The sequence below is a fragment of the Protopterus annectens genome, chromosome 1.part0, assembly GCF_019279795.1.
Source record: "Protopterus annectens isolate FY-2018-M chromosome 1.part0, PAN1.0, whole genome shotgun sequence".
Lineage (NCBI taxonomy): Eukaryota > Metazoa > Chordata > Ceratodontiformes > Protopteridae > Protopterus > Protopterus annectens.
Genome location: NC_056725.1, coordinates 1,801,923,153 through 1,801,950,897, shown reverse-complemented (window position 1 = coordinate 1,801,950,897; position 27,745 = coordinate 1,801,923,153). Strand labels below are relative to the sequence as shown.

Genomic DNA, 27,745 nt, shown 5'->3' with positions numbered 1-27,745 from the left:
TTACAGGGTGCCTGAGGCTCATAAATATCTGTATAAGAGTCCTAGGGCGGACCCAGAGACTATTAGTCAGGGGCCTAAGGGTGTTAGAGCTTCTGTTGTAAAGAATCCGGTTCCTCTAGATAAGGAAGCTAGAGCTTTGGATAGATGGGGTAAGAAGGTGTATACCTCTTCTACTTTAGCAATGAGGGCTTTAAATTGCCAGTTTCATATGTTGAAATATCAGAATTTCCTCCTTTCTCAGCTAAAATCTAAAGTGGATGCTTTGGCAGAGGGCATAGAGTGTAAAGAATTGCAGGATTTAGTACATGTCTCTGAACAGGTGGGTAAGCATTCTTTGCAGTGTGGTTTTGATGCTGTACAGGCCTCTTCTAGGGTGGCTGCCACTGGATCAGTTCTTCAGAGGCACGCCTGGCTTAAGGATCAGAATTTGTCTGAGCATGTTAAAACTAGAATTCTGGATGCCCCTTTACAGTCTGAAGTTTTGTTTGGTCCCCCTGTGGAGTCAGTTTTGAAGAAAATGGAAGACAAGGCTAAGTCTATGCAGACTGTTAAAGATTTTTTGCAGGTGCAACCTCCAAAGTTTAGTAGAAATTGGCCTACTAAGGGGTGGACCTACCCTTCTTCTGATTCTCAGTCTAGGGGTAGATCTAGGCGTGGCAGGGGCAGAGCTCACAGTACATTCAGGCCTAGAACTTGGAGTTCACCTGCACAATCTGCAGGTGAGGGCAGGGGCCAGTCCTTTCGTAAACAGGTCCAATGACCTGCATTTTCAGCTGCCAGATTCTTCTTCCCTGGCAGCTCCTTTGGGAGGAAAATTAGCTCTCTTCAAGCAAAACTGGCTTTTAGTCACCCAGGACAAATGGGTATTGGACATTATAAACCGAGGCTACAAGTTCTATTTCCATACATTGCCTCCTTTCAAAGGCATGCCAGACGTTCCTCCTCGGCAAAGGATGGAGGCTCACAAGCAGATTTCTTTACTTCTTCAAATAGGAGCTATACAGCCAGTTCCTCTGTCAGAAGTGGGACTAGGATTTTATTCTCGCCTGTTTCTAGTACCAAAGAAAGGGAACACGTGGAGACCAATTTTGGATTTATCTATCCTCAACACTTATCTGGACATTCCAAAGTTCAAAATGCTGACGTTACAACAGCTTTTACCTCTGTTGGGAAAAGATCACTGGATGGTAACTCTGGATCTCAAAGAGGCTTATCTTCATGTTCCTATCAGGCCCAGTTGCAGGAGGTACCTGCGCTTTCGGGCTGGAAATTTACATTATCAGTTCTCTGCATTGCCCTTTGGCTTATCTACTGCCCAGAGTGTTCACAAAGGTTCTGGCTCCAGTGATAGCCATTTTCAGGTTAAAAGGAATACAGATTTATCCTTATTTGGACGATTGCCTGATTATTGCACAACACAAAGGCGAACTTCTGCATCATCTACAGTATGTGATGGTAGTGTTAAGATGCCTAGGGTATTCTGTGAACGAAACAAAGTCCAGTCTAGTACCCTCTCAGGACATGTGCTTTCTGGGTGTGAGACTGAATACAGCTTCCCAGATGGCCTTTTTGACCCCGGACAAACAAAGAAGCCTTTCTCTTTATTTCCATCAAATGTCTCTACAGTCCAGGCTGACTGCAAGGACAGTCCTTCAAGCCTTGGGGTTCATGGCATCTTGTATTCTGGTGCTTCCCAATGCCAAACTGCATATGAGGAAGCTTCAATGGTATCTCAGAAATGTATGGACACAACACTGCCAAGATCTAGACACTGTCATTCAGATAATACCTTGCATTCAGAAGGAATTTTTGTGGTGGGCTCAGGAATGTCACCTAAACAAGGGACTCTCTGTGACCCGACCAGAGGCGAGTCAGATTCTAACGACAGATGCCTCGGACAAGGCTTGGGAGCACACCTCAATGGAAAATGGGTGCAAGACACGTGGCCTGTCAGACTTCAACATTTGCATATCAACTTGAAGGAGATGTTAGCAGTCCAATTTGCATTGATGGCTTTCAAGGATTTACTTCACCCAGGACAGGTGTTGATTCAAACAGACAACACTACTGTCATGTGGTACATCAACAAGCAAGGGGAACCCATTCGTACCCTCTTTGCAGGCAAGCGATGATTTTGTGGGAGACTGCTCTCAGTTTACACCTCAATCTTCAGGCAAGGTTTCTACCAGGAGCACAGAACTCCTTAGCGGATGTGTTGAGCAGACAAATTGTGGATCCTCACGAGTGGAAACTGGATCCTCATGTGTTTCAAAAGTTGACAGTGTTATGGGGGACTCCAGACATAGATCTGTTCGCTTCTCCACTAAATTACCAGTTGCCAAAGTTTTGCACAAAAATGTTTCATCCCACAGCTTGGAAGGTGGATGCTCTATCATTCAGTTGGAACAATCTTCATGTTTATGCCTTTCCACCTCTGCCTCTCATTCCCAAGGTACTCCTGAAGGCCAGAATAGACAAGCCATCCATGATTCTGATAGTGCCGGATTGGCCTCGACAGCACTGGTACCCACTACTGAGGAGTTTGGTACGGGAGCCTCCATGGCCTCTGCCTTTGATTCTGCATCTTTTGTCTCAGGAGGGCAATCACTTCCTCAATGTCAAGATTCAGTCTCTGCATCTCACAGCCTGGCATATTCTGTTTTAGACCCTGGAGGGTCTCAGCTTCCACAACAAGTTTTGAATGTTATTTTGGAGGCCAGAAGGCCTAGTACAAGGAAAGTTTACGCTGATAAATGGAGGAGATTTTTCTTTGGAGCAAAGCGAAGGACTTTGATGTTTCCAAGCCTGATTTAAGTGTTTCTCTTCAATATCTTACTGAGTTATTGGACAAGGGTTTGTCTTTCTCCTCGATAAAGGTTCATGCTGCAGCCATTTCTGCTCACTATGACTGTGACCCTCCTTTATTTTCCCATCCTTTGTTTAAGCAATTTCTTAGAGGGGCAAAGAACAGAAGACCCCCATGTAGAGCTCCTACTCCTGCTTGGGATCTCAATTTTGTGTTGGAAAAGCTTACTCTACAACCTTTTGAGCCTGCAGCTACTGCCGAGTTAAAGTATTTATCATGGAAGACTGCTTTTTTGTTGGCCATTGCCTCTGCAAGAAGGGTTTCTGAATTACAGGCCCTTATGGCGGTGGAACCTTTCCTGATTTTTCATAAGGATAGGGTATCTCTGCGTACTAATCCTTCTTTTATGCCTAAAGTGGTTTCTAGTGTGGCCTTGAACCAAACTATTCATTTGCCTACTTTTTATGCAAACCCTCAAAATAAAAGGGAGAAGATTTTGCATACTTTGGATATTCACAGGCAGTTACGTTATTATTTGAGCAGAACCAAGGGGTTCAGGCAGTCTCAGCAGTTGTTTGTTTCTTTTGCTTTGGGTTCTCAGGGAAAACCTGTTTCAAAACAAACTATTTCTAAATGGATTGGGTTTTGTATTTCTTTCTGTTATTCCCATCATGGTAAGGAGATTCCGGCTGGAATCAGACCTCATTCCACTAGAGCTACTGCCACTTCTACTGCCTTTCTAAGGGGGGTAGCTACAAAAGATATTTTGGAAGCAGCCACTTGGAGTTCAATACATACTTTTTCCAAGCATTACCACCTTCCTCTTTATTCTAAGTCTAGGGCTGGATTTGCCAATGCTATATTACAGGGCATTTTAGCAGCCCCTAATGCTTTATGATTTTGCCATCCTCCCTTTACCTCTGCTTTGGGATTCTACCCATATGTAAGGACTGCAGCAATGTGAGATGAAGAACATAGTACAGTTTTGTACCTACCATAAATGTAGATGTTCGAAGATCCACATTGCTGCAGTCCAATTTACCCTCCCTCCTTCCCCTCTGTAGTTTGGCATGGTTATATGGTTTGGGTCATGGTTGTTGTTGGGCATGTTTTTGGGAGGTATCCTGTTTTTGGGCTGTGGCCTTTCTTTTTAGGGCCTTCTGACATCTGGGGCAAGAAAAGACTTGAGGATATGACGTCGGTCATGCGCTTTTATACCCTGACGCTCTGATGTCAGATTTGAGCGCCCATGACCGACGTCAGCCTAATACTTTGGTATTCGGGCCGACCGAGGACAGCGGACTACCCATATGTAAGGACTGCAGCAATGTGGATCTTCGAACATCTACATTTATGGTAGGTACAAAACTGTACTTTTCTCAGGGTTACAGGTTCCACTTCCACACGCTTCCAAAACCAAAAGGTATGCCAGACCTGCCATAAAACCAATGGGCAGAGGCACAAAACCAGATTGCTGCTCTTATGGACATGGGAGCTATTTAAAAAGTTCCACAGCAAGAACAGGGACAAGGATTTTACTCAAGACTTTTCTTAGTACCCAGAAAGGACAAAGCCTGGAGACAATACTGGACCTGTCAATCCTAAATACTTTCCTGGATGTTCCAAAATTCAAAATGTTAACACTACAGCAACTTCTGCCCATGCTGGGCAAGAAGGTTTGGCTAGTTACTTTGCACCTCAAGGAGGCATACCTGCATGTCCCAATCAGACAATCTTGCAGAAGATACCTCATATTCATAGCAGGCTCAATGCATTACCAATTCTCTGCACTGCCCTTTGGCTTATCTACTGCGCCCAGGGTCTTCACAAAATGCCTGGCACCAGTAATTGCATTTTGCAGACAAGAAGGAATTCAAATTTATCCCTACTTGGACAACTGCCTTATTCAAGCAGAGAGCAAGGACATTCTTCTAAAACATCTGGTGTTTGTAAAAAGATTACTAATTTGCCTAGGGTACACAGTAAACGAAAAGAAATCAAAACTAGCGCCCTCTCAAGAGATAATATTCCTGGGTGCAAGCTTAAATACAACTGCCCAGATGGCTTATCTCACGCCAGACAAACAAAGGCAACTGACTCATTACTTTCAAATGATGGCAACAAAAACCCAGTTCCCTGCAAGAAAAATTCTGCAGGCCCCGGGCTTCATGGCATCCTGCATTCTACTAATTCCATATACAAAACTGCATATGAGGAAACTACAATGGTATCTAAAAAGTGTTTGGACTCAGCATTGTCACAGCCTGGAGACCATCATAACTTTAATTCCCTGCCTACAACAGGAGTTTCGATGGTGGTCCCAGGCCTGTCACCACAATAAGGGACAACCTTTCACCTTACCCACAGCCAGGCAGACAATAACGGATGCATCGGATTATGCCTGGGGGGCACATATGGCAGGAAAATGTATTCAGGGCACGTGGCCCAAGGAACAAATGCATCTTCACATCAATCAAAAAGAGATGCTAGCTGTACAGAATGCCCTGACAGCTTTCAAGGACCTACTACATCCAGGACAACTACTAATAAAGACGGACAATACCACAGTTATGTGGTACATAAACAAGCAAGGGGGCACACATTCCTACCCCCTATTCAGGCAAGCCATGACTTTGTGGAACACAGCACTAACCTATCAAGTACATCTGCAGGCACAATTCCTGCTAGGAACAAAAAATACACTGGCAGATGAACTAAGCAGAAATCTCATGGTTCCTCACGAATGGAAGCTAAATCCACAAGTGTTCAGCATGATAATGAGGAAATGGGGATGCCCAGACATAGATCTTTTTGCCTCCCCTCACAATTACCAAATACAGAAATTTTGCACAAGAACTTATCACTCTCAAGCATATGGAAAGTGGATGCTCTATCATTCAGCTGGAAAGGCCTGACAGTCTATGCCTTCCATCCGATGCCTCTTCTTACAAAGGTGCTACTAAAAGTCAGACAAGAAAGGCCAAAAATGATCCTGATTGCCCCAGACTGGCCACACCAGCACTGGTACCCAATCCTAAAGAGTTTGTCTCAAGGCCCAGTTTGGCTTCTACCTCAAATTCCTCATCTTCTGACACAACAAAACAATCGGATTCTGCACAGTCAACTCAGAACCTTAAACCTGGCAGCATGGCAGATAATGTAGCCACTCAGACTGCACCTCTCTCTAAAGCTGTTATGGATGTCATTTTAGATGCCAGGAGGCCCAGCACTAGGAAATCTTATGCAGAAAAATGGAAGAGATTTTGTGCTTGGAACCAGGCAGAAGGGCTCGAACCACTTGTCCCTAATATACCTCAGATTTTACAATACCTAACTGAGATGCTGGACAAAGGCTTATCTTTCTCATCTATTAAAATCCATGCCTCTGCCATTTTAGTCCGGTTCGATTCTCAGCTAGAGCGTCTTCTGCATGGTGACATGCGTAAATGGGCGTACCTTCGTTGAAGGTTGTGCGTCAGGTCTGATAACTCGGCATGTAAAAATCAACTACCAATCATTAGCGGACCAGAGTTCCGCTGTGGCGACCCCTAACCGGGAAAAGCCGAAAGACACAACAACAATACGGAACCTCCTATTTTTTCATATCCTCTACTACGACAGTACCTCAGAGGGGCAAAAAATATAAGACCCCCAAGGAGAGCACCAGTACCTACTTGGGACCTCAATTTTGTTTTAGAAAAACTCACACTGCCTCCTTTTGAACCAGCCAGCACAGCTGATCTAAAATTCTTATGGAAAACTGCTCTGCTCCTAGCAATAACTTCAGCAAGAAGAGTCTCAGAGTTACAGGCATTAATGGCTGTGGAATCTTTCCTCATTTTTAATCAGGACAGGGTTTTTCTTAGGACAAACCCAACATTCATGACAAAAGTGGTCTCCAATGTGGCATTAAACCAAACCATTCATTTACCTACGTTTTACCCAAAACCCCAGAATAAAGGGGAGAGACTTCTGCACGCTTTGGATATGCACAGACAACTATGATTCTACTTGGACAAAACAAAAGCTTTCAGAAAAACTGACCAACTGTTTGTAGCCTATGCTGCAGGATCACAAGGAAAGACCATTACAAAGCAGACAATCTCAAAATGGATAGGTCACTGCATCCGCTTCTGTTAAGCACAACATGGCAAATCAGTGCCTAAGGGCATTAGGCCTCATTCTACCAGAGCAGCAGCCACTTCAACACCTTTCCTCAGAGGAATACCAACCAAAGACATTTTAGAAGCTGCAACCTGGAGCTCAGTGCACACCTTCGCCAAGCACTACCACTTACCTCTCTACTCTAAATCCAGAGCAGGCTTTGCCACTGCAGTTCTGCAGGGCCTGGTAGCCTCTCCAAATCCAATTTAGACCCAGTCGCCCAACCTCAGCTTTTGAGATTCTACCCAAGTGTAATGACTGCAACAGTGAAACACGATGAACATAGTACAGTTGTGTACCTACCATAAATGTAGATGTTAGAGTGTATTCACTGTTGCAATCCAGGTTACCCACCCACCATCCCCCTTGTTTCATTGCTGGGACTTTTCTGTACTTCTCATCTCTATACAACCTATGTGGTGTATTTGCTTGTAGATGAAGGAAATGTTTATAGTAATATATGCATGTTTTTTGGCATAATTTTATCTTTCCAGCCTTCCTATCTGGGGGCACCTGACATCTGGGGCAAGAAAAACTGAAGAAAATGGCATTGGTTGCAACTTTTATACCCCTGGCACACTGACGTCCGGGAAGAGGCGACAGCAACAGACGCCGGACCAAGACTTTGGAACTCGGGCCGACTGCGGGTCGCCTGCCAGCAGGATAATTCAAGTGTAATGACTACAACAGTGAATACACTCTAACATCTACATTTATGGTAGGTACACAACTGTACTTTTTTTCAATGGTTCACATTCAAGCAGTGATATAAAACCTGGTGTACTGTATCTCATTAATATAGTCATGTAATGTTCTTATGCAAATAGAAATGGTGTCCCTTTTCTGTTTGACTTCCGATGTTTCTACCAAACTTATTGAATCACCTGGATTTACTAATCCTGTGCATATTGTGTCCATTACTGTCTGAAATTATCATTGTGCAAAAAGGGCTTGTTTTATGTATTATTTGATGTTATGTAGTCCACTCAAAATAGGGATGTTTGTTAAGGTGCACTGTGATATGTAATCATTTGATTGTGAGTGGAAATGTGATTTGAAGGGGTATTTAAATGTTGGGTTTTGTTAGTGAATTTATTCTGAGGAGGCATCTTTTAATATAAGCAACAAAAGTGCTCAGTTAATAAGTATAAACTTTTTTGGGAGTGTGGACTAAGTTATTTGGATTTATCTACTGCCTATTTCATGAACTACACACCATGAGGGAATTTGAAATTTGTTCTTGGTTTTCTTCCCTTGGTTTCAACAGTTTGTTCGTTGTTTGCCTACATGGCTTCTGGTGGTGGTTCGATTCCAGACAGACTCCCATAATGGAAATTTTAGTTCTGCAGTTGGAGACTTAACATTGTTGTTGCAGTAAGTCTCCCAGTAATTTAGAGATATTGGTGAAAGGTTTGGACTTCAGTGGTTCTATCAGGACACTGTGGCAGCCAGTGGAGAAGTGGAGATAGTTTAGGGCTGCTGCTTACCCAACTTACTCCTCCTCGGCAGGTTTTCAGTGGTTCTACGAGTAACTATTTGGATTTTCAGGTTTGGAAAGCTAATAACTTTGAATTTGATGTCTCCAGTTATCATATTTCATCTATTTGCTTGAATAAGCCAATTTCTGAACAGCTTAAGAAGTTTGAAGTAAAGTTATTGCAATATAAAAAGCTTAAATTGGAAAATAGATATTCATTGAAGAATATCGCAGCCATTCTTGTTCCCAAGAGGTTGCGATTTTGGACGGTTCCTAATGGCCTGCCAAAAGGTTGAGAGTACTATAAGGAACTTGTAGGTATCGTTATTAAAGCAGGCTGTGAGGACAATGGTAAAATTTAATGATTGGCATATCCAGGAGATATTGGCCGAATTGGACTGTTAGAATAATTCTCTACGTAATGATCTCTTGTTTGAGCATTACAGGTGCAGTTACTCTAATATTTTTTCAAAGGTTGATAGCATTTGTGCAAGCACTGTCCAGAGAAAGATTAAAAAATGTAAGAGACTTGGCAGAGTATGTGAATGGGGTTGCACATCTGGGTTCTTATGGTAACCGTGATGTTGATAGGGGAGGAGAGCAAGTTCAACCAATTGGAACGGATCAGGAAGAGGATCTTCAAACAGCAAGTAATGTTTCCCCAAACAGACTGCCCCTTGTGGAGGAGGGAACTCTTCTGACATTGGAGAGAGTTCAGAAGCTCCAGGGGTGGCAGCAGCAGGGGAATTATATGAGCAACGAGGACTACAACAACAGTCGAGGGGCCAAACTGAAACCAAATTTATCCAAGAAGTGGCAGAATTGAAAATAATGGAAAATAAGACTGGTTGTTTTTCTTTGAAACCGCACCTGGTAGTTAGTACTACGAAAATGTTATTATTTGTAGTTATTCCACCAAGCGTCTTGGCCCTTAACATACAGACGTTTTGTCAAAAGGTTTGAGTTTTGTTCTAGCAAAGAGAGCCAATCTGGTGGGTTTACTGGAGAAAACTGTATACTTATAAACTAAGTTTTGTTTCTTGATTTAATAACATTACGGTCTCATGTAATGAATTAAGAGCCAGTATATTTACCCCCCCCCCCAAATTTTTTGGTTGAGGTTTTTGAAAACCATTGTGAATTAGATATTAGGAATATTTTAGCTAAACTACGGGCTAAAGAGTACTTTCATTTATCAAACGATGAAATGGCTCTGTTAAAACAGATTACAGATGACCATTCTGTCAGGGTTATGAAACCCGATAAGGGGGTGTCTTGGTGGTCATGGTTATTGATGATTGTTTCAGAATTAATTCACTTTTATTGTCTGATGCATACACTGAGGTATCTCATAACGAGGCAAATATAGAGTTTACTAGATAGATGTGATATTACAGGATATGCTTTTTCAAGGTCAGCTGAGCAAAAGAGAGTATGAATTTATAGTGAACGAGTATCCGGTTATAGCTGGTATTTTTGGTATCCCAAAAATTCATAAGGGCTTAATCGACCTGTTTAGACATGTTGTAGATGCTAATAGATAAAATGCATTATATAGCTAATTTCTTGTACCACTCATTAAAAGTGTGACATTGTTACCCCAGATTTGTAAGGACTCTTGGGAACTCCTAGCCAGGGTGAATGATTTGGAGTGCAATGAAAATAGTATGTTTTTTACGACTGATTTGGTTAAATTATATTCAGTAGTACCACATGACATAGGTTTAGCCTGGCTGGAAGAGTTTAATATAAAAATATTACCAGATGAGAGGGTCAATCTGGTGGTAGAGCTAATGGATGTGGTGCTTACAAACAACTTCATTTTCTTTGATGGGCAATTTTTTTAGACAAGATACAGGGGTGGCTATGGGGCAGCATGTGCCCCCAGTTTTGCCAATTTGTTTATGACCCAGTAGGAAGCCAAATTTATTTTTAACAGCCCCTATGTGGCATGGTCGATATCCATTATCTGGATAATGTTTTTATCTTGTAGACAGATATGGAGTGTAGACTGAGAGAATTTCTGGAATGTTAACAATGCAACAGAATTTTTGAGTTTCCCTCTGTTGTAGAACACAGTAGTAGTCCACAAAAACTGATAGGTCAAAGAAGCGCCATAAAGTCAGTAAAGTGTATTGAGGATAAGAAAGAAATTATGCATTGTTACTATTATGCAAAAAGCCCAGAATTTCCAGACACAAGATATACAAAACAAGAAAGAAATTAGAGGAAAGAAAAATACTTACACAAGAAAAACTGTCAGAAGCTTCAAAACAAAAAATTGTATTTATTACTACAGCAGATTTGTGCAAAACAGTATGTAGGTCAAGAAACATTGATCTGTTTGGAAAAAGAAGCATCTGTGGAAGTGAGAAAATATAAACAACTAAACCTAGGGATTTTTGAAAAGTATAAAAAAGAAATATTTACATGGGAAAGAAAGACAGAGATTTGATGTGGTGTAATGCAAAGGAGAAAGACAAATTAATCAGTATAAAGAAGGCAGCCCCAAAGATACTCTGAGAGTAATACAGGCAAAGGCATCCAGATATGGAAATTTTCACAAAAAAGAAAATATCACAAAGAGGGAATGTAGAAAAGATTAGTAAAGTAGAAGTAAAAAAATATATAAGTTGAAATTATGGAGTGCCTGCAAAGTGAAGGATTTGGTATAGAAAGTCTAACACAAGTTACATTACAGCAAAATGGAGTGAGTCCACAAAGTAAGGAGAAGCAGGAAGGTCAGGAGACATCTGAAGAAGAAATACGGACATGGGAAGGAAAAAGAGATGCAATATGTTATAATGTTTATGCAAAGGAGAAAGCAAAACTAACTAATACAAAAAGAGCAGCACCAAAGATATTTGAAGAGGAATACAGGCGACGTAATCTGGATATGGGAAACTTTACAATACAAAAAAGAAGACTAAGATTAAAAGTAGAAATGAAGGATTTGGTGTACAAAATCTAATTCAGAAAGCACCACAACAGGATAGAGCAACGGCTATCCAAATTAGTGGGAAACCAGTGGAACAGGAAGTAACTGGTCAGGTGCCATATGAAGATATTTTGAAGCCTTCCACATAAAACCAGTATAAACATTTACTTGAAGCTGGACAGCAAGCGAAGGAACAGGAAGCTGTGGAAACTCTGACACAGTCAATGTTGAGTGATAGGCAGCGAATTCCCATATGACAGAGCAATGGATGGCACAGGATGAAGAGAATGTGGCACAGGAAGATGCTAATAGAACTTTCGGCACTTGCGTATTATCGCAACCAGATTTTCGCGGTTGCGACTTTCGCTTATTTCTGTCTAAACGAGGCCATGAAACAGTGTAAAGTGGCATTCAGAGTGTGTATTGCTGGGGAATAATTTTGGATTACCTTCGGGAACAAAAACAGTGGAGAAAGCCCTCTTCTTGTTTTTTGCATACTTGCATTGTCATGCCTGCTGTCTGTGTGATGGACGGATTGCATTCACTGTGTGGAAGGAATCCTTCAGAGAAGGCAAACACAGACATAGTAGTGATGGTTTTAGTGACATTTATTTTTTTAACAATTTGTAAATGCAATAATGGTTAAAAGTAAGCAAGTATGGGTTAAACAGTTTCTCAGTGTCTGTGTTTTACTTCTCTGAAGAATTTCTTCAGCAGGTTCAAAATGAGACAAACGATAGTATGATAGCTGCCATGAAAAGTGTAGCGCGCCTGTGTAATGCACGCAAAAAAACCCCAGGAAGATGGTTTTCTCCACTGTGTCTGTTCCCGAAGGTAATCTGAAGTTATTCCCCAGCAAAACACACTCTGAACACCACTTTACAGTAAAAGTAAAGATGTTCTTCGTTCCACATTGCTGCAGTCCTTACTATAGGGTAGTCCGCTGTCCAGTCGGCCCGAATACCAGAGTATATGGCTGACGTCGGTCAGGGCGCATTAGACTGACGTCAGTACGTCAGGGTACTAATGCGCATGACCGACGTCATATCCTCAGTCTTTTTTTGCCGCATGGTCCGATGCAGAAGCAGTTTTGCGAGTGCAGGTTGGCGTTCTGAAATATTTCCGAAACCGGAGTTTCAGACCGAATCAGAGTTGGCTAAGTACTGGGGAACATTTTGGTTTTTTCTTGCCTCAGTATTTAACGGATGTCAGAAAAAGTGAATAACTGTATTTCTTGTGGGAAACAGATACCTCATAGGGATTACCATACCTTGTGTATACCTTGTTTAGGGCCTGAGCACGACGTTGTTGGATGCCGCTCTTGTGCTAGGTTTAACAAACGCACTATTAAGAGGAGGTTAGACTGTGCCAGGTTAGTGTTTGGGAAGCGTTGCAATTATAAAATGCCGTCGGATACTCCGACGCCCGCTTCGTCCAAGAAGCGCAAGGACAAAACAGCGAAGCCTAGGGTTGATGAACCAGCAGTCCCGGACGTCGGTTCTTTAGAAGGCTCAGTGGAGCCAGAGGTTTTGCCAGGAGTTTCTATGGAGTCTCAGGCAGAAACTTTACTGTTACAGGATGTGCCTTCTCAGGAGGTAGGCCAGGCTGAGGGGGCTTCTCAGGTAACTGTTCTTCCCTCTCTTCCCAAGGTAGTTAGAGCCTCTCCTTCTGTTGCCAAAACTTCTTTGAGAGGTAGGCCAAGTTCAGCTTCAGTGGGGGCTTCTCCTAGCATTTCAGGTTCTGTACCTAAGAAACATATGCTTAAAATGGCAGAAGATTTGATTACTATGATTAGAGGTACTATGCTCCCTCCTGATAAGAGGCCTAGGGTGGAACCGGAGTTTGCTAGTTTTGAACAGTGTTCAGAGGCTTCTGCGGAAGATTTGCAGGAGTATCCTCCTTATTCTGATTCTGATGTGGATGATTCCACTCCTACAGCTTCTCCTCCTGAGGATTTCTCATTTTCAGAGACTCTGCATTCCATGAGGGAGCACTTTAAATGGGAAGGCCAGGATTACTCTGATTCCAGGAAAAGGCTTAGGGAATTCTTGTTTTTACCCCAGCATAGGCCCTTAGCTATACCTCCTGTGTTGAATGTGGTGGAAGATGTTTTTGCAGAGGCTTCCCTGAACCCTGATTCTTTGCCTCCTGCTCCTGTTAAACCTGATAGGTACTATAGGGTGCCCGAAGCTCATAAGTATTTGTTTAAGAGTCCTAGGGCGGATCCAGAAACTGTTTCTCAGGGGCCTAAAGGTGTTAAGGCCTCTGTGGTTAAAAATCCTGTTCCAACTGATAGAGGCAAGGGCTTTGGATAGGTGGGGAAAGAAAGTGTATACTTCTTCCACTCTAGCCATGAGAGCGTTGAATTGTCAGTTTCACATGCTAAAATATCAAAATTATCTCCTTTCACAATTGAAATCTAAGGTGGATGCTTTGGCGGAAGGTATTGAGTGTAAAGAGTTGCTGGATTTGGTTCATGTGTCTGAACAAGTGGGTAAGCATTCTTTGCAATGTGGTTTTGATGCTGTACAGGCCTCCTCGAGGGTGGCTGCCACTAGTTCTGTTCTTCGCAGGCATGCCTGGTTGAGGGATCAGAATTTAGCTGAGCATGTTAAGACAAGGATTTTGGATGCTCCTTTACAGTCTGATGTGTTGTTTGGTTCGCCTGTGGAAGCAGTTTTAAAGAAAATGGAGGACAAAGCTAAGTCTATGCAAACTGTTAAAGATTTTTGCAGGTGCAGCCACCAAAGTTTAGTAGAAATTGGCCTGCTAAGGGGTGGACATATCCTGCTTATGATTCCCAGTCTAGGGGTAGGTCTAGACGTGGTAGGGGCAGAGCTCAAGGTTCTTTTAGGCCTAGAACAGGGAGTTCACCTGCTCAGACTTCTGGTGAGGGCAGGGGTCAGTCCTTTCGTAAACAGACCCAATGACCTGCCTTTTCAGCTGCCAGTAGATTCTCGTCTGGCAGCTCCTTTGGGAGGAAGACTGTCTCTTTTCAAAGAAAATTGGGATTTAATTACTCAAGACAGATGGGTGTTGGATATCATTCACCACGGTTACAGGTTTTATTTCCACACATTGCCCCCTTTCAAAGGCATGCCAGACGTTCCTCCTCCACAAAGAAAAGAGGCTCACAAGCAAATTTCTCAGTTACTCCAGATGGGGGCCATTCAGCCAGTCCCTGTATCAGAAAGGGGCCTAGGATTTTATTCTCGCCTGTTCCTAGTCCCAAAGAAGGGGAACACGTGGAGACCAATTTTGGATTTATCTCTCCTCAACACTTATCTGGACATTCCCAAGTTCAAGATGTTGACGTTACAACAGCTTTTATCTCTGCTGGGCAAAGATCACTGGATGGTAACTTTAGATCTCAAGGAAGCTTACCTTCATGTGCCTATAAGGCTAAGTTGCAGGAAGTATCTGCGGTTTCGAGCTGGAAATTCTCATTATCAGTTCTCTGCATTGCCCTTTGGCTTATCTACTGCCCAGAGTATTCACAAAGGTTCTGGCTCCAGTGATAGCTTACTTCAGGCTACAAGGAATTCAAATCTATCCTTACTTGGACGACTGCCTGATTCTGGCTCAAGAAAAGGAAGACCTTCTACAGCATCTGGAATATGTTATAGCAGTGCTAAGATGCCTGGGGTATTCTGTGAACGAAATAAAGTCCAGTCTAGTACCCTCTCAAGACATGTGCTTTCTGGGTGTGAGACTGAATACAGCAGCCCAGATGGCCTTTTAACCCGGACAAACAAAAGAGTCTATCACTTTACTTCCATCAACTATCTCATCAGTCCGTGCTGACTGCAAGGACAGTCCTTCAAGCATTAGGGTTCATGGCATCTTGTATTCTGGTGCTTCCCAATGCCAAACTGCATATGAGGAAGCTACAATGGTATCTCAAAATGTATGGACACAGCACTGCCAGGATTTGGACACTGTCATTCAAATAATACCTTGCCTTCAAAAGAATTTTTGTGGTGGGCTCAGGAATGTCACCTAAACAAGGGACTCTCTGTGACCCGGCCAGAGGCGAGTCAGATTTTAACGACAGATGCCTCGGACATTGCTTGGGGAGCTCATCTAAATGGAAAGTGGATACAAGACAAGTGGCCTGCCAGACTACAGCATCTACATATCAACATGAAGGAGATGTTAGCAGTCCAGTTTGCATTAATGGCTTTCAAGGAGTTACTTCTTCCAGGGCAGGTGTTGATTCTAACAGACAACACAACTGTCATGTGGTACATCAACAAGCAAGGGGAACACATTCTTATCCTCTATGCAGGCAAGCAATGATTTTATGGGAGACTGCGCTAAGCTTGCAACTAACTCTTCAGGCAAGGTTTCTGCCAGGAGCACAGAACTCCTTAGCAGATGTGTTAAGCAGACAAATCATGGATCCCCACGAGTGGAAACTGGATCTTCATGTATTTCAGAAATTGACAGTGTCATGGGGAACTCCAGACATAGATCTGTTCGCTTCTCCACTAAACCACCAGCTGCCAAAGTTTTGCACAAAGGGGTTTCATCGCACAGCTTGGAAAGTGGATGCTCTGTCTTTCAGTTGGAAAAACCTTCATGTGTATGCCTTTCCACCTCTGCCTCTTCTTCCAAAGGTGCTATTAAAAGTCAGACAAGACAAGCCAAGGATGATTTTGATAGCTCCAGATTGGCCTTGGCAACACTGGTACCCACTACTAAGGAGTCTGGTAAGGAAGCCTCCATGGCCTTTACCTTTGATTCCTCATCTGTTATCTCAGAAGGACGGTCATCTACTCAATGTCAAGCTTCACTCTCTTCATCTAACAGCCTGGCATATTCTGTGTTGAAACACAGCAGGTCTCAACTTCCTCAACAAGTTTTAAATGTGATTATGGAAGCTAGAAGACCTAGTACAAGGAAAGTGTATGCAGAAAAATGGAAGAGATTTTTATTTTGGAGTACAGCAAAGAATTTGGAGGTTTCTGAGCCTAATTTGAGTGTGGCTCTTCAATATCTTACTGAGTTATTGGACAAAGGTTTGTCTTTCTCTTCCATTAAGATTCATGCTGCAGCAATTTCAGCTCACTATGATTGTGACCCACCATTGTTTTCGCATCCTTTGCTCAAGCAGTTTCTTAGAGGGGCAAAGAATATAAGACCCCCACGTAGAGCTCCTACTCCTGCTTGGGATCTCAATTTTGTGTTGGAAAAACTTACTCTACAACCTTTTGAGCCTGCGGCTACTGCTGAATTGAAATACTTGTCATGGAAGACTGCTTTTCTGTTGGCTATTACTTCTGCAAGAAGGGTGTCTGAGTTGCAGGCCCTTATGGCAGTAGAGCCCTTTTGATTTTCCATAAGGATAGGGTATCATTACGTACTAATCCTTCCTTTATGCCTAAGGTGGTTTCTAGTGTGGCTTTAAACCAAACTATTCATTTGCCTACTTTTATGCAGACCCCCAAAATAAAGGGGAAAAGATTTTGCACACTTTAGATGTACACAGGCAATTGCGTTATTATTTAAGCAGGACTAAGGATTTTAGGCAGTCTCAGCAGTTGTTTGTTTCTTTTGCTTTGAGTTCAGGGCAAGCCTGTGTCAAAACAAACTATTTCTAGGTGGATTGGGTTTTGCATTGCATTTTGTTATTCCCATCATGGCAAGGAGATTCCAGCTGGGATTAGGCCTCATTCCACTAGGGCTACTGCCACTTCAACAGCATTTCTAAGGGGGGTGGCAACTAAGGATATTTTGGAGGCAGCTACTTGGAGTTCAGTGCATACTTTCTCTAAGCATTATCACCTTCCTATCTACTCTAAGTCTAGGGCTGGTTTTGCCACAGCTGTTTTGCAAGGCATCTTGTCAGCTCCTACTTCTTTATGATTTGCCAGCCTCCCTTACCTCTGCTTTGGGATTCTACCCAATAGTAAGGACTGCAGCAATGTGGAGCGAAGAACATAGTACAGTTTTGTACCTACCATAAATGTAGATGTTCGAGGATCCACATTGCTGCAGTCTCCCTCCTTCCCTCTGTGTTTAGGGGTGGTTGTGTAGGTGAGGTTATATGTTGATATTTTTGTATATATTTTGTATATATTGTACATAATTTTGGTGCAGGTATTTTGGGCCTTGTCTTTTTAGGGTCTTCTGACATCTGGGGCAAGAAAAGACTGAGGATATGACGTCGGTCATGCGCATTAGTACCCTGACGTACTGACGTCAGTCTAATGCGCCCTGACCGACGTCAGCCATATACTCTGGTATTCGGGCCGACTGGACAGCGGACTACCCTATAGTAAGGACTGCAGCAATGTGGATCCTCGAACATCTACATTTATGGTAGGTACAAAACTGTACTTTTTGGGGCACTACTACACATTTGCAAAGACCGTTTCAATTGCTTCATGTACTCCTATCTCTGGTGGTATGTGCTTTTCGCAACCATGAAAATCTGGTTGCGATAATAAGCAAGTACCGAACTTTCTATAGAATGCCCGCAGAAAATGGAAAATGTGCCCTCAGTTTAGAAGAAAACGAGCTAAGAGAAGAGTTGCTTGATTTAATAGAGGTAGACATATTAAGAGCAATGAAAGAGACTGCAGTAGGTCAGTAAAACCCAAAAAGTCAGAAGTTTGATAAAGCAACTGAACACTAATTAGTACTGTCCATTGAGATACATGCGATATGACAGAAGTAAACAGGATATACTACTGTGCAGCTAAATTAATAACTGATAAAGTTCAACCACAAGAACACATGGTAGTGAGAGAAAGGAAGGGGAAAAATAGAATACCATCATGGAAGTATCGAATAGAGAAAACTGTAAAGCAATTAAGACAAGAAGGGTCACTGTTAAAAGAATATAGAAGAAGGAACAGATCAACAAAAATACTAAGAAAGATAGACTTAATAAAAGCAATGCACAGTATTAGAACAGACCAGGATCTATCGTACACTATCGCAAATAAGCTAAAAATCTCAGCACAGACAGAAACACATGGACAATATGCAGATAAATGTAAAGGAAAATTACAAAATAAGCAATTTATTGATGGCCCAAAAAAGTTTTACAGAGAACTGGGAAACAAGGTAAAATAAATTGAAAGACCACCAAAAAAAGAAGAAATAGGTACATTTTGGAGAAGTATTTATGAAGATGCTGTGGAACATAACAAATATGATAAATGGGTAGAAGTAGTTAAAGATAGAATAAGAAGTTTAAAGGTACAGGATATGAAATGGGATGAAGTAACAGCCAGACAGACTGAAACAGTTAAGAAAAGCCTGCAATTGGAAAACCCCAGGCCCAGATGCAGTACCTAACTTCTGGTTAAAAGTATTAACATATTTGCAGAAAGATTTAGCTATGAGTAAGAAATATTTATATGTGCACCCTGAACAGACACCAACCTGGCTAACAACAGGAAAAACAATGCTCCTATTTGGGTGAACCTGCAAGCTACCCTAAAAACTATATAGTATCTTGCCTTCCAACGATGTATAAACTGTACATTGGAGTTGATTCCGACAAAGGTTATAGTCATTTAGAAGAAAACTCAATTTAGGCAGAAGAACAAAAGGGCAATAAAAGAAAGTCATGTGGAACAAAAGATCATTTCTGGTTAGTCATAGTGGAGAACTGTAAAAAGGGGAAGAACCTAAGTATGGCATGGATTGAGTACAAAAAAGGATTTGATAGTATCCCACATTCATGGATAAAGAGTGCTTAAAAATGTATAAGATACACTCTACACTGATTGACTATGTTACAGTGACCATGAAACAGTGCTAGACCACTCTGCAGTTAAGCCATGATAAAGGACAAATTTGTTATCCCAGGGATTAAAATTCAAAGGCGGATATTCCAGGATGACTCTGTCACCGCTGCTGTTCTGCCTTGCCCTTAACCCATAAAGCTGTCTAACAGCTTAGGCCATGGCTGTAATTTGGCTCCTGGAAAACAACCAAGTGTAAAGACTTCTCATGTTCTCTGTCGATGATTTAAAACTGTATAACTCATCAGATGAGGAACTGAAAACACAACTACAAGTTGTCAGATCTTTTTCAGATGATATAAGAATGTCATTTGGTCTTGATAAATGTGCCGAAGCATCCTTTATAGCAGGAAAACTGCAGCACCAGTAAAACATCAGTTTGGGACAAGAATGTGATATAAAGGAACTTGAGAAAGAGGAAGTATATAAATATTAGGGAAATTAATGAAGGATCAACAATAAAACATGAAAAAATGTGAATAAAACTTGGTAAGAAATACTTTAGAAGACTTTAATCCTGAAAACAGGGTTGACATTTAGGAACACAATCCAGGCTATAAACCAAATTGCTCTTCCTGTCCTAACTTACAGTTTTGGAGTAATTGACTAGCCTCAGACTGTGTTGGAGGATTAGATAGGAAAACAAGGATGCTTTATGCTCTCCAAATCATTTTGAAAAATCAGTGCATACCAAGATTATGTATTTCCCTTTCCAAAGGAGGGATGGGCCTCCTTGAAATTGATTACATCTGCAATCGTGGGACTCCACACATCTGCTGACCTCAGAAGACCCAAAATAGTGAAAGTTTTGAAACATGAGGAGAATAAATATATCATGATTTCTCTGCTTAATCTAGCAGAAGCATATCAGCGTCAAGCAGGAGTGGGTATCAAACCAGAAGTAGATAAAAAAAAAAAAAAAGCAGGCAGCTACTGAATGTGCCAAAAAAACAAAGAAAGAATATAAAGTGAAGAGCCAGATGAGAAGGCAAGAAATGTATAAAATGCATAAATATAGTTGCAAGTATAGAGAACTTCTGGAAGAACCCAATGTTGATCAGGATCGAATGCAGGAATGGTTAAGGAGAGGTGAATTCAAACCGGACCAAGATAGTGGGCTATGTACACGTTGATTTACAAAGTCCATTGCACATGTGGGAGAAACAGAAAAATGTAGGTTTTGTAAAACAGAATTAGAAACAGTTGCACACCTCGTTGCTGGTTGTGGCAGAAGGGCTGTATACTGAAAGGGATAATAATGTGGCAAGACTGTTGCACTGGGATTGTGCAAACGTTATAATATTGAAGTAGCTGAAAAACACTGGAAACGTGAGCAACAAAGCATCACAGAAAATGATGGTCTACATCACATGGGACCCATTACCAACAGTTCAAAAGATAGATGGTAGAAAACCGGATGTAGTGGTCCATGAAAAGAAAACAAAAGTAGCATTGATCATTGAAATCACCACACCCAGTGACTACATTGTCTTGCATACAGAGAGAAAGTCATAAAATTTCAGGATTTGCAGGCAGAAACGAGAGCAATGATGAAGAAAGATACCCAAACAGTTGTAATAGTATTAGGGGCAACGGGTCTTGTAAAAAAGAATTTACAATCGTATTTAGATATGTTACCAATGCATTAACCTTGTACGAATTGCAGGAGTCGTCATTACTGGGCACATTGCGGGTGCTGGAAGAATACTTCTGGCTGACATCAAAGATTTGAAATACTAATTTCATGAACCTTAATCATACTTTGGCTAAGGAATGGGGTCCATTCCTGTCATGGTATTAGAAACCCAAAAACCTTGGAGAAATTAAAGAGAAGACCTTGTATTAATGTTTCAGCCAAAGGGGCAGCAGTCTAAGAAGTACAGCACCCCCTTTTGCTGAAAATGAATACAAGTACCTGATGTGGTAATAGAATCCACCGCTTTCTGATCTGCATCAAAGGTAAGTTTGCTACCTTTTGCATTACTGACACTCCAGAGAACACCTGGGCTTGGTGGACAACTTGTTGTTGAATTGGAGTTACAGTGAAAGCCTTCCTACAACAAAAGAACCAGTACTGAAGTTGAAAAGCTTAAAATTCAGAAAGGGCATCAACAAGCATATGCTACCATCCAGGGCCTTGACCTCAAAACAGTGTGAAATTTTAAGCATACAGGCTGAGTTAGCCTGAGCTGAGACATATTCCATGCTTGGACCTATATGAAGGACAGTGGCTCCCTTTTGTCCTTCATTCCACATTTCTGACTTTTACTGTGCAAATACTTGCAGCTGTACAGAAGAAGACTTGTGCCTCAGATGTAGACTTCAGCTCAAACCCAGTAAATTGAAGAGGGGCGCACTTGTGATATTCTTCTGAAGACATCTAAGATAAATACAGAGCAACCAAAATGTTTTTTCCTTTTTTTTTTTTGTTTTTTTTTTTTTGTTTCATTGTGTCAGGACCTTGTAAAAATCTGAGATTATTGGTGTAATAGGCTGCTCTTTTTGTAGATTAGAACATTCTCTTTGAAAGTGCATTTGTTTTAATAACTCTGTGAATTTAATTTTTTTTTTTTAATAATTCTGTGATCACACTGATATTTGACAGTATCCCAGGCTGCTTGCGTTTGTATGTTTATTTAGTTGACACAGAAGTGTGCTTATTAATTATGAATACTTTCAGACACAGACCCTGATGGCTTATCGTACATCGGTTGTAGGGTGACAGTGATGGCAGTGCTTTGAGCGTTATTTAGCAGCATATAGTGTTCATCTATACTTGTATGTTTAGAATATGTCGTCAGCATTTTAAGATGTGCACTTCGCTATCAGCCTACAGCCAGTACAACAGGATGAAGCAAAATGATGCTGTGGGAAATAAGTACTGTTCATGAGTTATTGTTTCTTTTCCATGTTTTCATTTTTTCCTCATTTTTTGAGTGAAGACAACCCAGTAACTGGAACAGTGAGCTTATAGAGAGCTAGTTATCCGCAATTCATCTTCCTTTACATGGGTGACGTGTGCCAACAGGTGCACATGTCACATTTGTGTGTGATAATCCTCTAGGGACGTCATCTAACTTAACAGTGAGATAAACATTAGTTTTGTTAACAAGCAACATTTTGTACCCATGTTTTCTGTGTACATAAATATAACCCATTGTGTTTTATCTTATGGAAAACCTCCAGGAAAGATGTTCCTTTATTTTGTATTAAATTTACTGTATTATGTAATGTGTCATGGTTCCCACGTTTTACTAGGCCTTTATCTGTGAATGTGAAGTGTTTACATGACCTCTAGATTTAGCTTCGTTATTAATGTAGCAATCCCCCCCACACACACACTCTGTGCTTAGTAAATACAGCTGCTGTCACTATTCTGTACCACAAAAGCCTGCTGTGAAGAAGATTCCTTTTATGTCGAAGGAAAGTTTTTATTTCCTGAGCACAAAAATGAGTACAAGAGGAAGTATCCAGTTAACAGACTTATTTTCACTTCTAATCTGCATCCAACTTTCTAATGAAAAGGAAGAGCTTAAAAACAAACTGGGAAGTGTGTTTTATAATTGATCGTGCACTCTTTATTGTGTTTATCTGTTAGGTTTTAGAAACTGAAAAAGCAGAAAAAAGCAAGAAAGTAGCTGAAGTGAGCCAAGCAGGACAGACATTATTAGAGCAAATGGAGAAAGGTAAGTTGCATGGCTGCACTGAATTGATTGTAAACTGACTTTACCATTGTCCACTCAAGTTTGCCCCATGTACTGTTTTGGTTTATGCACGTGACTAATGGTTTTACAGTGAAAGGTACAGTTAGTGAAGTGCAGATTCCAGCTGTTCTTCCTGTTCCATGTATAACAGTAGGTAGTGTGAATTACAGAGTGCAATACCATAAAGTACTTTTAACTGAATTTATGGGCAGGAGATAAACATTGTTTTTATTCACAAGCAATGCTTTGTTTCCCTGTGTTGTCTGTGTACATAAGTATAACCCATTCTGTTGATATGGAAAGGCTTTAGGAAGATGTGCCTTTATCTTGTTTTATATTAGCAGTAGTGTTTTCTGTTCTGGTTACCAGAGGACCTACTTGGAAATACATCCACTTGCTTATTTGCGGTATGCAAGCCCAGTGCTGTTAAGTGAGAAAACCAAATGTTAGATGTGCCCACTCACTTGGAGACAGCAGTGCATTTTATGGAGGTATTGCTTCTTTGAAAAAGTAGCCAATTGAAACTGTTTTATGGTTTTGCAATATAAGAAGTTCTGTATAAGCTATTAGGTGTAAAGTACATGGACTAGCTTTTCTTTGCCTCATTTCTAAATGCATACATGCTGATTGTCTAGAAGCTCATTTAGCAGCCAATGTGACATCAGTGTTGTGTGTAGTTAAAGCAGGTCAATCCTAAGAGGGTATGTGGTGGTTACCTCTCATCTGTTCAGATTTGTGGCTCATCTTTTTTGTCCGTTCATAAAATGTGTTTTTCTGGCAAATTATTGAGGTTTGAGGTCACTAAATAATACTAAGTAATGACAGACATTTGAGTTTCAGACTTCAAATCCTTCAGAAAATGCATAATAATTCCATATATGTTATTATAGAAACATTCCAAGTTTATAGGAGCAATATTTAAAATCTGTCCCTTTTTTGGGCCTTTGTTCCCCCTGTTTTATTTTTGGTTTGTCCCGATTTCTTGCACTGAGAGGTTGATATGGTCTGTGGTTACATTTTAGAAAAGGTTTTACCTGGTGAACTTAAAGTATTTTTCTGCAGGTCAGCAAAATTGCAGTAATACTGAAAAATAATTGTTTTTACTAAGGAGAGACTGCCATCTGGTTGGGGGAAGTACAAGATTACAGTGATGCGTTCTTGACTGATGTAACCAAGTATGATTTCATAGCTACTGAAATTTGAGCTCCACAGTAGTGGCCTGACTTTGAAGAGTTGAGCTTAATATCTGGAAGAGTGTTTGTTTTAAGGTGCTTAAGAGAATGCATAGTAGCTCATGAATGATTGCACTGGAAAACATGATAGTAAGAGGAGTGCAAAGTTTTACGAAGTGTGAACAGTAAGATTAGAATGAGGTAGTTTTAACGCAGAATGTTTTTAGATCACTTGTTGGAACTGACAGGTTTTGCTGAATCAAAGCCTTTTGTTTTCAGTGTTGTCATTTTACATTATGTAATGTGTAGGCTGCAGTATTAACATACGTATAAATAATCCTTGTCTGGGCAATAATGCCATTGTAACCTGCCGTTATACCAAAACAGTTATTTCCATAATAAATGTCCAAGCTGTTCTTGTACAACTTGTTTGCTTTAATAAAATTCATCAGCCCAGTAGTAAATAGTGTTCATAGGTTAGTACTAAGCTAACTGCCGTTGTGAGCCATTTTAAGCCTAGCCAATTATCCCTTGTGAGACTTTAACCCTGCACCTTGTGTTTGTAAGGCAAACACTTTAACCATTAGGCCACCCTCCCGCTGTTATTTCTGTATAATCTCCTTCTCATGTTGTCCATTGCTTCTTTACTCTGTGATAATCTCAAGCATTCAGGAGGTAGTTTTCTCTAAATGCCTTGTATACATGAGTAGTGTGTTTTATTAAATATCTATATAAGGTACTGTAGAAGTTCAAATATTTGAGTCTTTCGTAATAATCTAAATTTTCACACCAGTGGATTCCTTAGTACATTTTTGTTGTACTCTCCCCAAATTTAGTTGTCGTAGTTTTCTTTTAAGATTTGTATATTATTATTCCGCACTCTAGTTTGGGTCTAATGTACTTTACAAGGAATGGATCTGATCATTTCTGATTTCCTAGATTTTATGGCTCGTTTTGTACAGCCTGTAGTTTTATAACTGTCATTAATCAGTTTGTTGATAATAATAAAAAAAAAAAATCAAAGTTGGATCTATCCATATATCCAGGTGCTTAAATGAATACACAATTCCACTCGTATATTGTATTAAATATTCACCCTTCAGTCTATGCCTCCTGTGTTGTAGATATATTTGAGCATATTATTTTCCTGTGTCCAGCTGGCCAGTTTATTCAAGATCTTTTGGAAGCATGCCTGCTCTGTATCAAATGTATTCAGTTTGCCTTTTTTGAAGTCACAGAATAATAGTTTATTGCTTTCATTCCTGTTAAAAACATAACATCGTTAAACTGTGGCTTCAGCCCACGTCATTGTGTTTTGATCTTGAATGAACTTCCTTTTGTCTTGCTGCATCCAGTGTTGTTTAGCTTTCCAGAGTGTTGTATTTAGGTGTACATTTGCAGACCCTTGTACCCAGGACCTAACATGCTTTATAAAATCATTGTTTAGTCTCTGCTCCTGGTTAGACATTTTCATCTGAAGTGTCTCTACACTTTAGATATTATCTTGCACATCCATTTCTGCCCTCCATTTCATAAGAATGTTCACAGTGACATTTTTATTTGTTCCACTCATTTCAGATCCTTCGGATAGTAGGTCCAACATCAGTGTCAGATTTGCTTCTTGATTTGATTTCTGCTGACCTCTGTACTCTGTTGTTCCTACTAAACTACCACAACTAGCTCCTTGGGCTAAATTCCTACATTTGTTGTGATGTAAGACCATAAGCTGTTGGAGCATACTTCTCAACTGTCCAGATTATTGCAGATTCTGGAACCTCACCTAGCAGTAGTAAAACGTCAAATAGTCTCTTTGTTTGTCATTTTCAGGGTTAAACTGATTCCATAACCAATCACACACACTTGCTTAGTAATGCTATTCAGCTTTGTAGTTTGTGGAATAATGCTACATTCCCTAATTTGCCTTTGCCAAACTTCTTACAACCTCTGTTTGGAATTAATCGAGCACTAATTACTTCAAACCAATGTTTTTTTTTTTTTTTTTCCCCATGGTTTAACCAAATGTGGCTAGGTATATCTCAATCTTTTGAACTAACATTTATTTGAGATGCAAATTTTTACCACATATTTTTTGTCTGCTGTTAATGTTTGTGGTTTTCTGGCAAATCACCGAGGCCTAAACTCGCTAAATGATGACACACATTTGAGTTTCATACTTCATATCCTGCAGAAAATGCATGTTAACACAAATTTTATTATGCTAGCAGCTTTGTAAGTTTCTAACAGCAATATTTCAAATCTGTCTCTTAGGCCTTTGCCCCCTCAGTTATTTCAGGCTTTGTCCAGATTTCTTGTACTAAGAGGTTGAGAGGTATGCATTGGAGGCACATGTCTTGGAGTCTAGAACCTCAATTATCAGTAGTAAAACCTCAAACAGTCCCTTTACTTGTTTTACAAGATTCCATGGATGCCATAACTAGTCACACTGTCTTAAAATAGTAATGCTATTCAGCTTTGTAGTTTATGGGACAATGCTACATTCCCTAATTTGTCTTTGCAAAATTTCTTCTAGCCTGTGTCCGGAATTCATAGACCACTAATTACTGCAAACCAATGTTTTTTTTTTTTATGGTCTAACCAAATGTAGCTAGGTATATGTTTCGGTAAGCTTTTGGACTAACATCTATTTGAGATGCGTATTAAGGCACATTACATTTAACCATGAAAGAAAGACAAAAAAGCTGTCTTTGGAGGTATGTAGAGTTGCACTGTTGTACTTAAATGTGTGAATCCTGGCCAATGGAATAATATCTTCGATTATCCCTCAGAGGCCATAGGTCTAATGGGACCAATTCAGTAAACAAAAATAAAGTAAATTTTAATCTGGGAATTTAATACAGGTGACAACAGTTTAAATAGAACGTCTAGTAGCCGAAATAATTGTAAATATATTTGGAAACTATGAATCAAGTAGTACCCACACAAGGTAATACTAAACCAAAAAACAAAAGGAACCACCATAAATTTGGCACTTTCACAGCAACCGTATTTAATAAAACTTTAAAACAAAACAAGGCTTATCTCTTTTGTCCATTACAATACAGAAGGCATCCTCAGAGTTTTATACACATGGTGACATTGTGCTGCTTTGCAGTTGCGCTAAAGATGTTTTACTTTGGAAAACATCTAAATTTTGTTGCATACAGGCTGTTGGTAAAATTGTCCTAGCTAATTGTATAGCTTCCAACAAGGTGCATAAGTTAAGTACAGACAGGGACTGTAGTGTCTTTCCCAGTAAGTAAAGAAGCAAACTGTAGAAACTTTGAAGCACGTTTATCAGTTGACAAGAGGAATGGGTAAAAGAAGGGAAATCGCTGGTATAATGTTCAGTGTTGTGAAGCACAAAAGCAGGCCCTAAATCGGGATATTTTTGATTGCCTAATTTTTTTTTTTTTTTTTTTGCTTGTACATGCTTGTACAGGATAGAAGATGAAGTCCCCCCCCCAAGAGTGCCATTGTCTTGGGAGTAAGATGCTTATAACTCAGATTCAATTGAAAGCGTATCAGGTCAACTAGCTTCTTGTTTTTATTATTTTTAATGGGAAGCCTGACTGATTAAAATATTCTGATCAGTACATTTGATTCAGTTCAGCTTATCTCACAATATAAAGTCATCTTTCAGTATGTTTGGAGGAGTGAATGCCTCCTGTTCTTATTTAGCAAGACTGTTAAAACTAAATAACCTAATTGGTATTAAGTCACTGGT

General features: G+C 40.5%; 1 protein-coding gene across 3 annotated transcripts in view; it reads left to right on the top strand.

Annotated features, from left to right (window-relative positions):
- UTRN (utrophin) overlaps window positions 1–27,745 on the top strand; it is a 4,744,936-nt gene that overhangs the window by 1,533,764 nt on the left and 3,183,427 nt on the right. For all 3 annotated transcript variants that reach the window (XM_044069601.1, XM_044069592.1, XM_044069610.1), the window contains one exon: window positions 22,744–22,831. In XM_044069601.1, coding sequence (XP_043925536.1) covers window positions 22,744–22,831 — 88 coding nt within the window. The remainder of the gene's footprint in view (window positions 1–22,743; window positions 22,832–27,745) is intronic.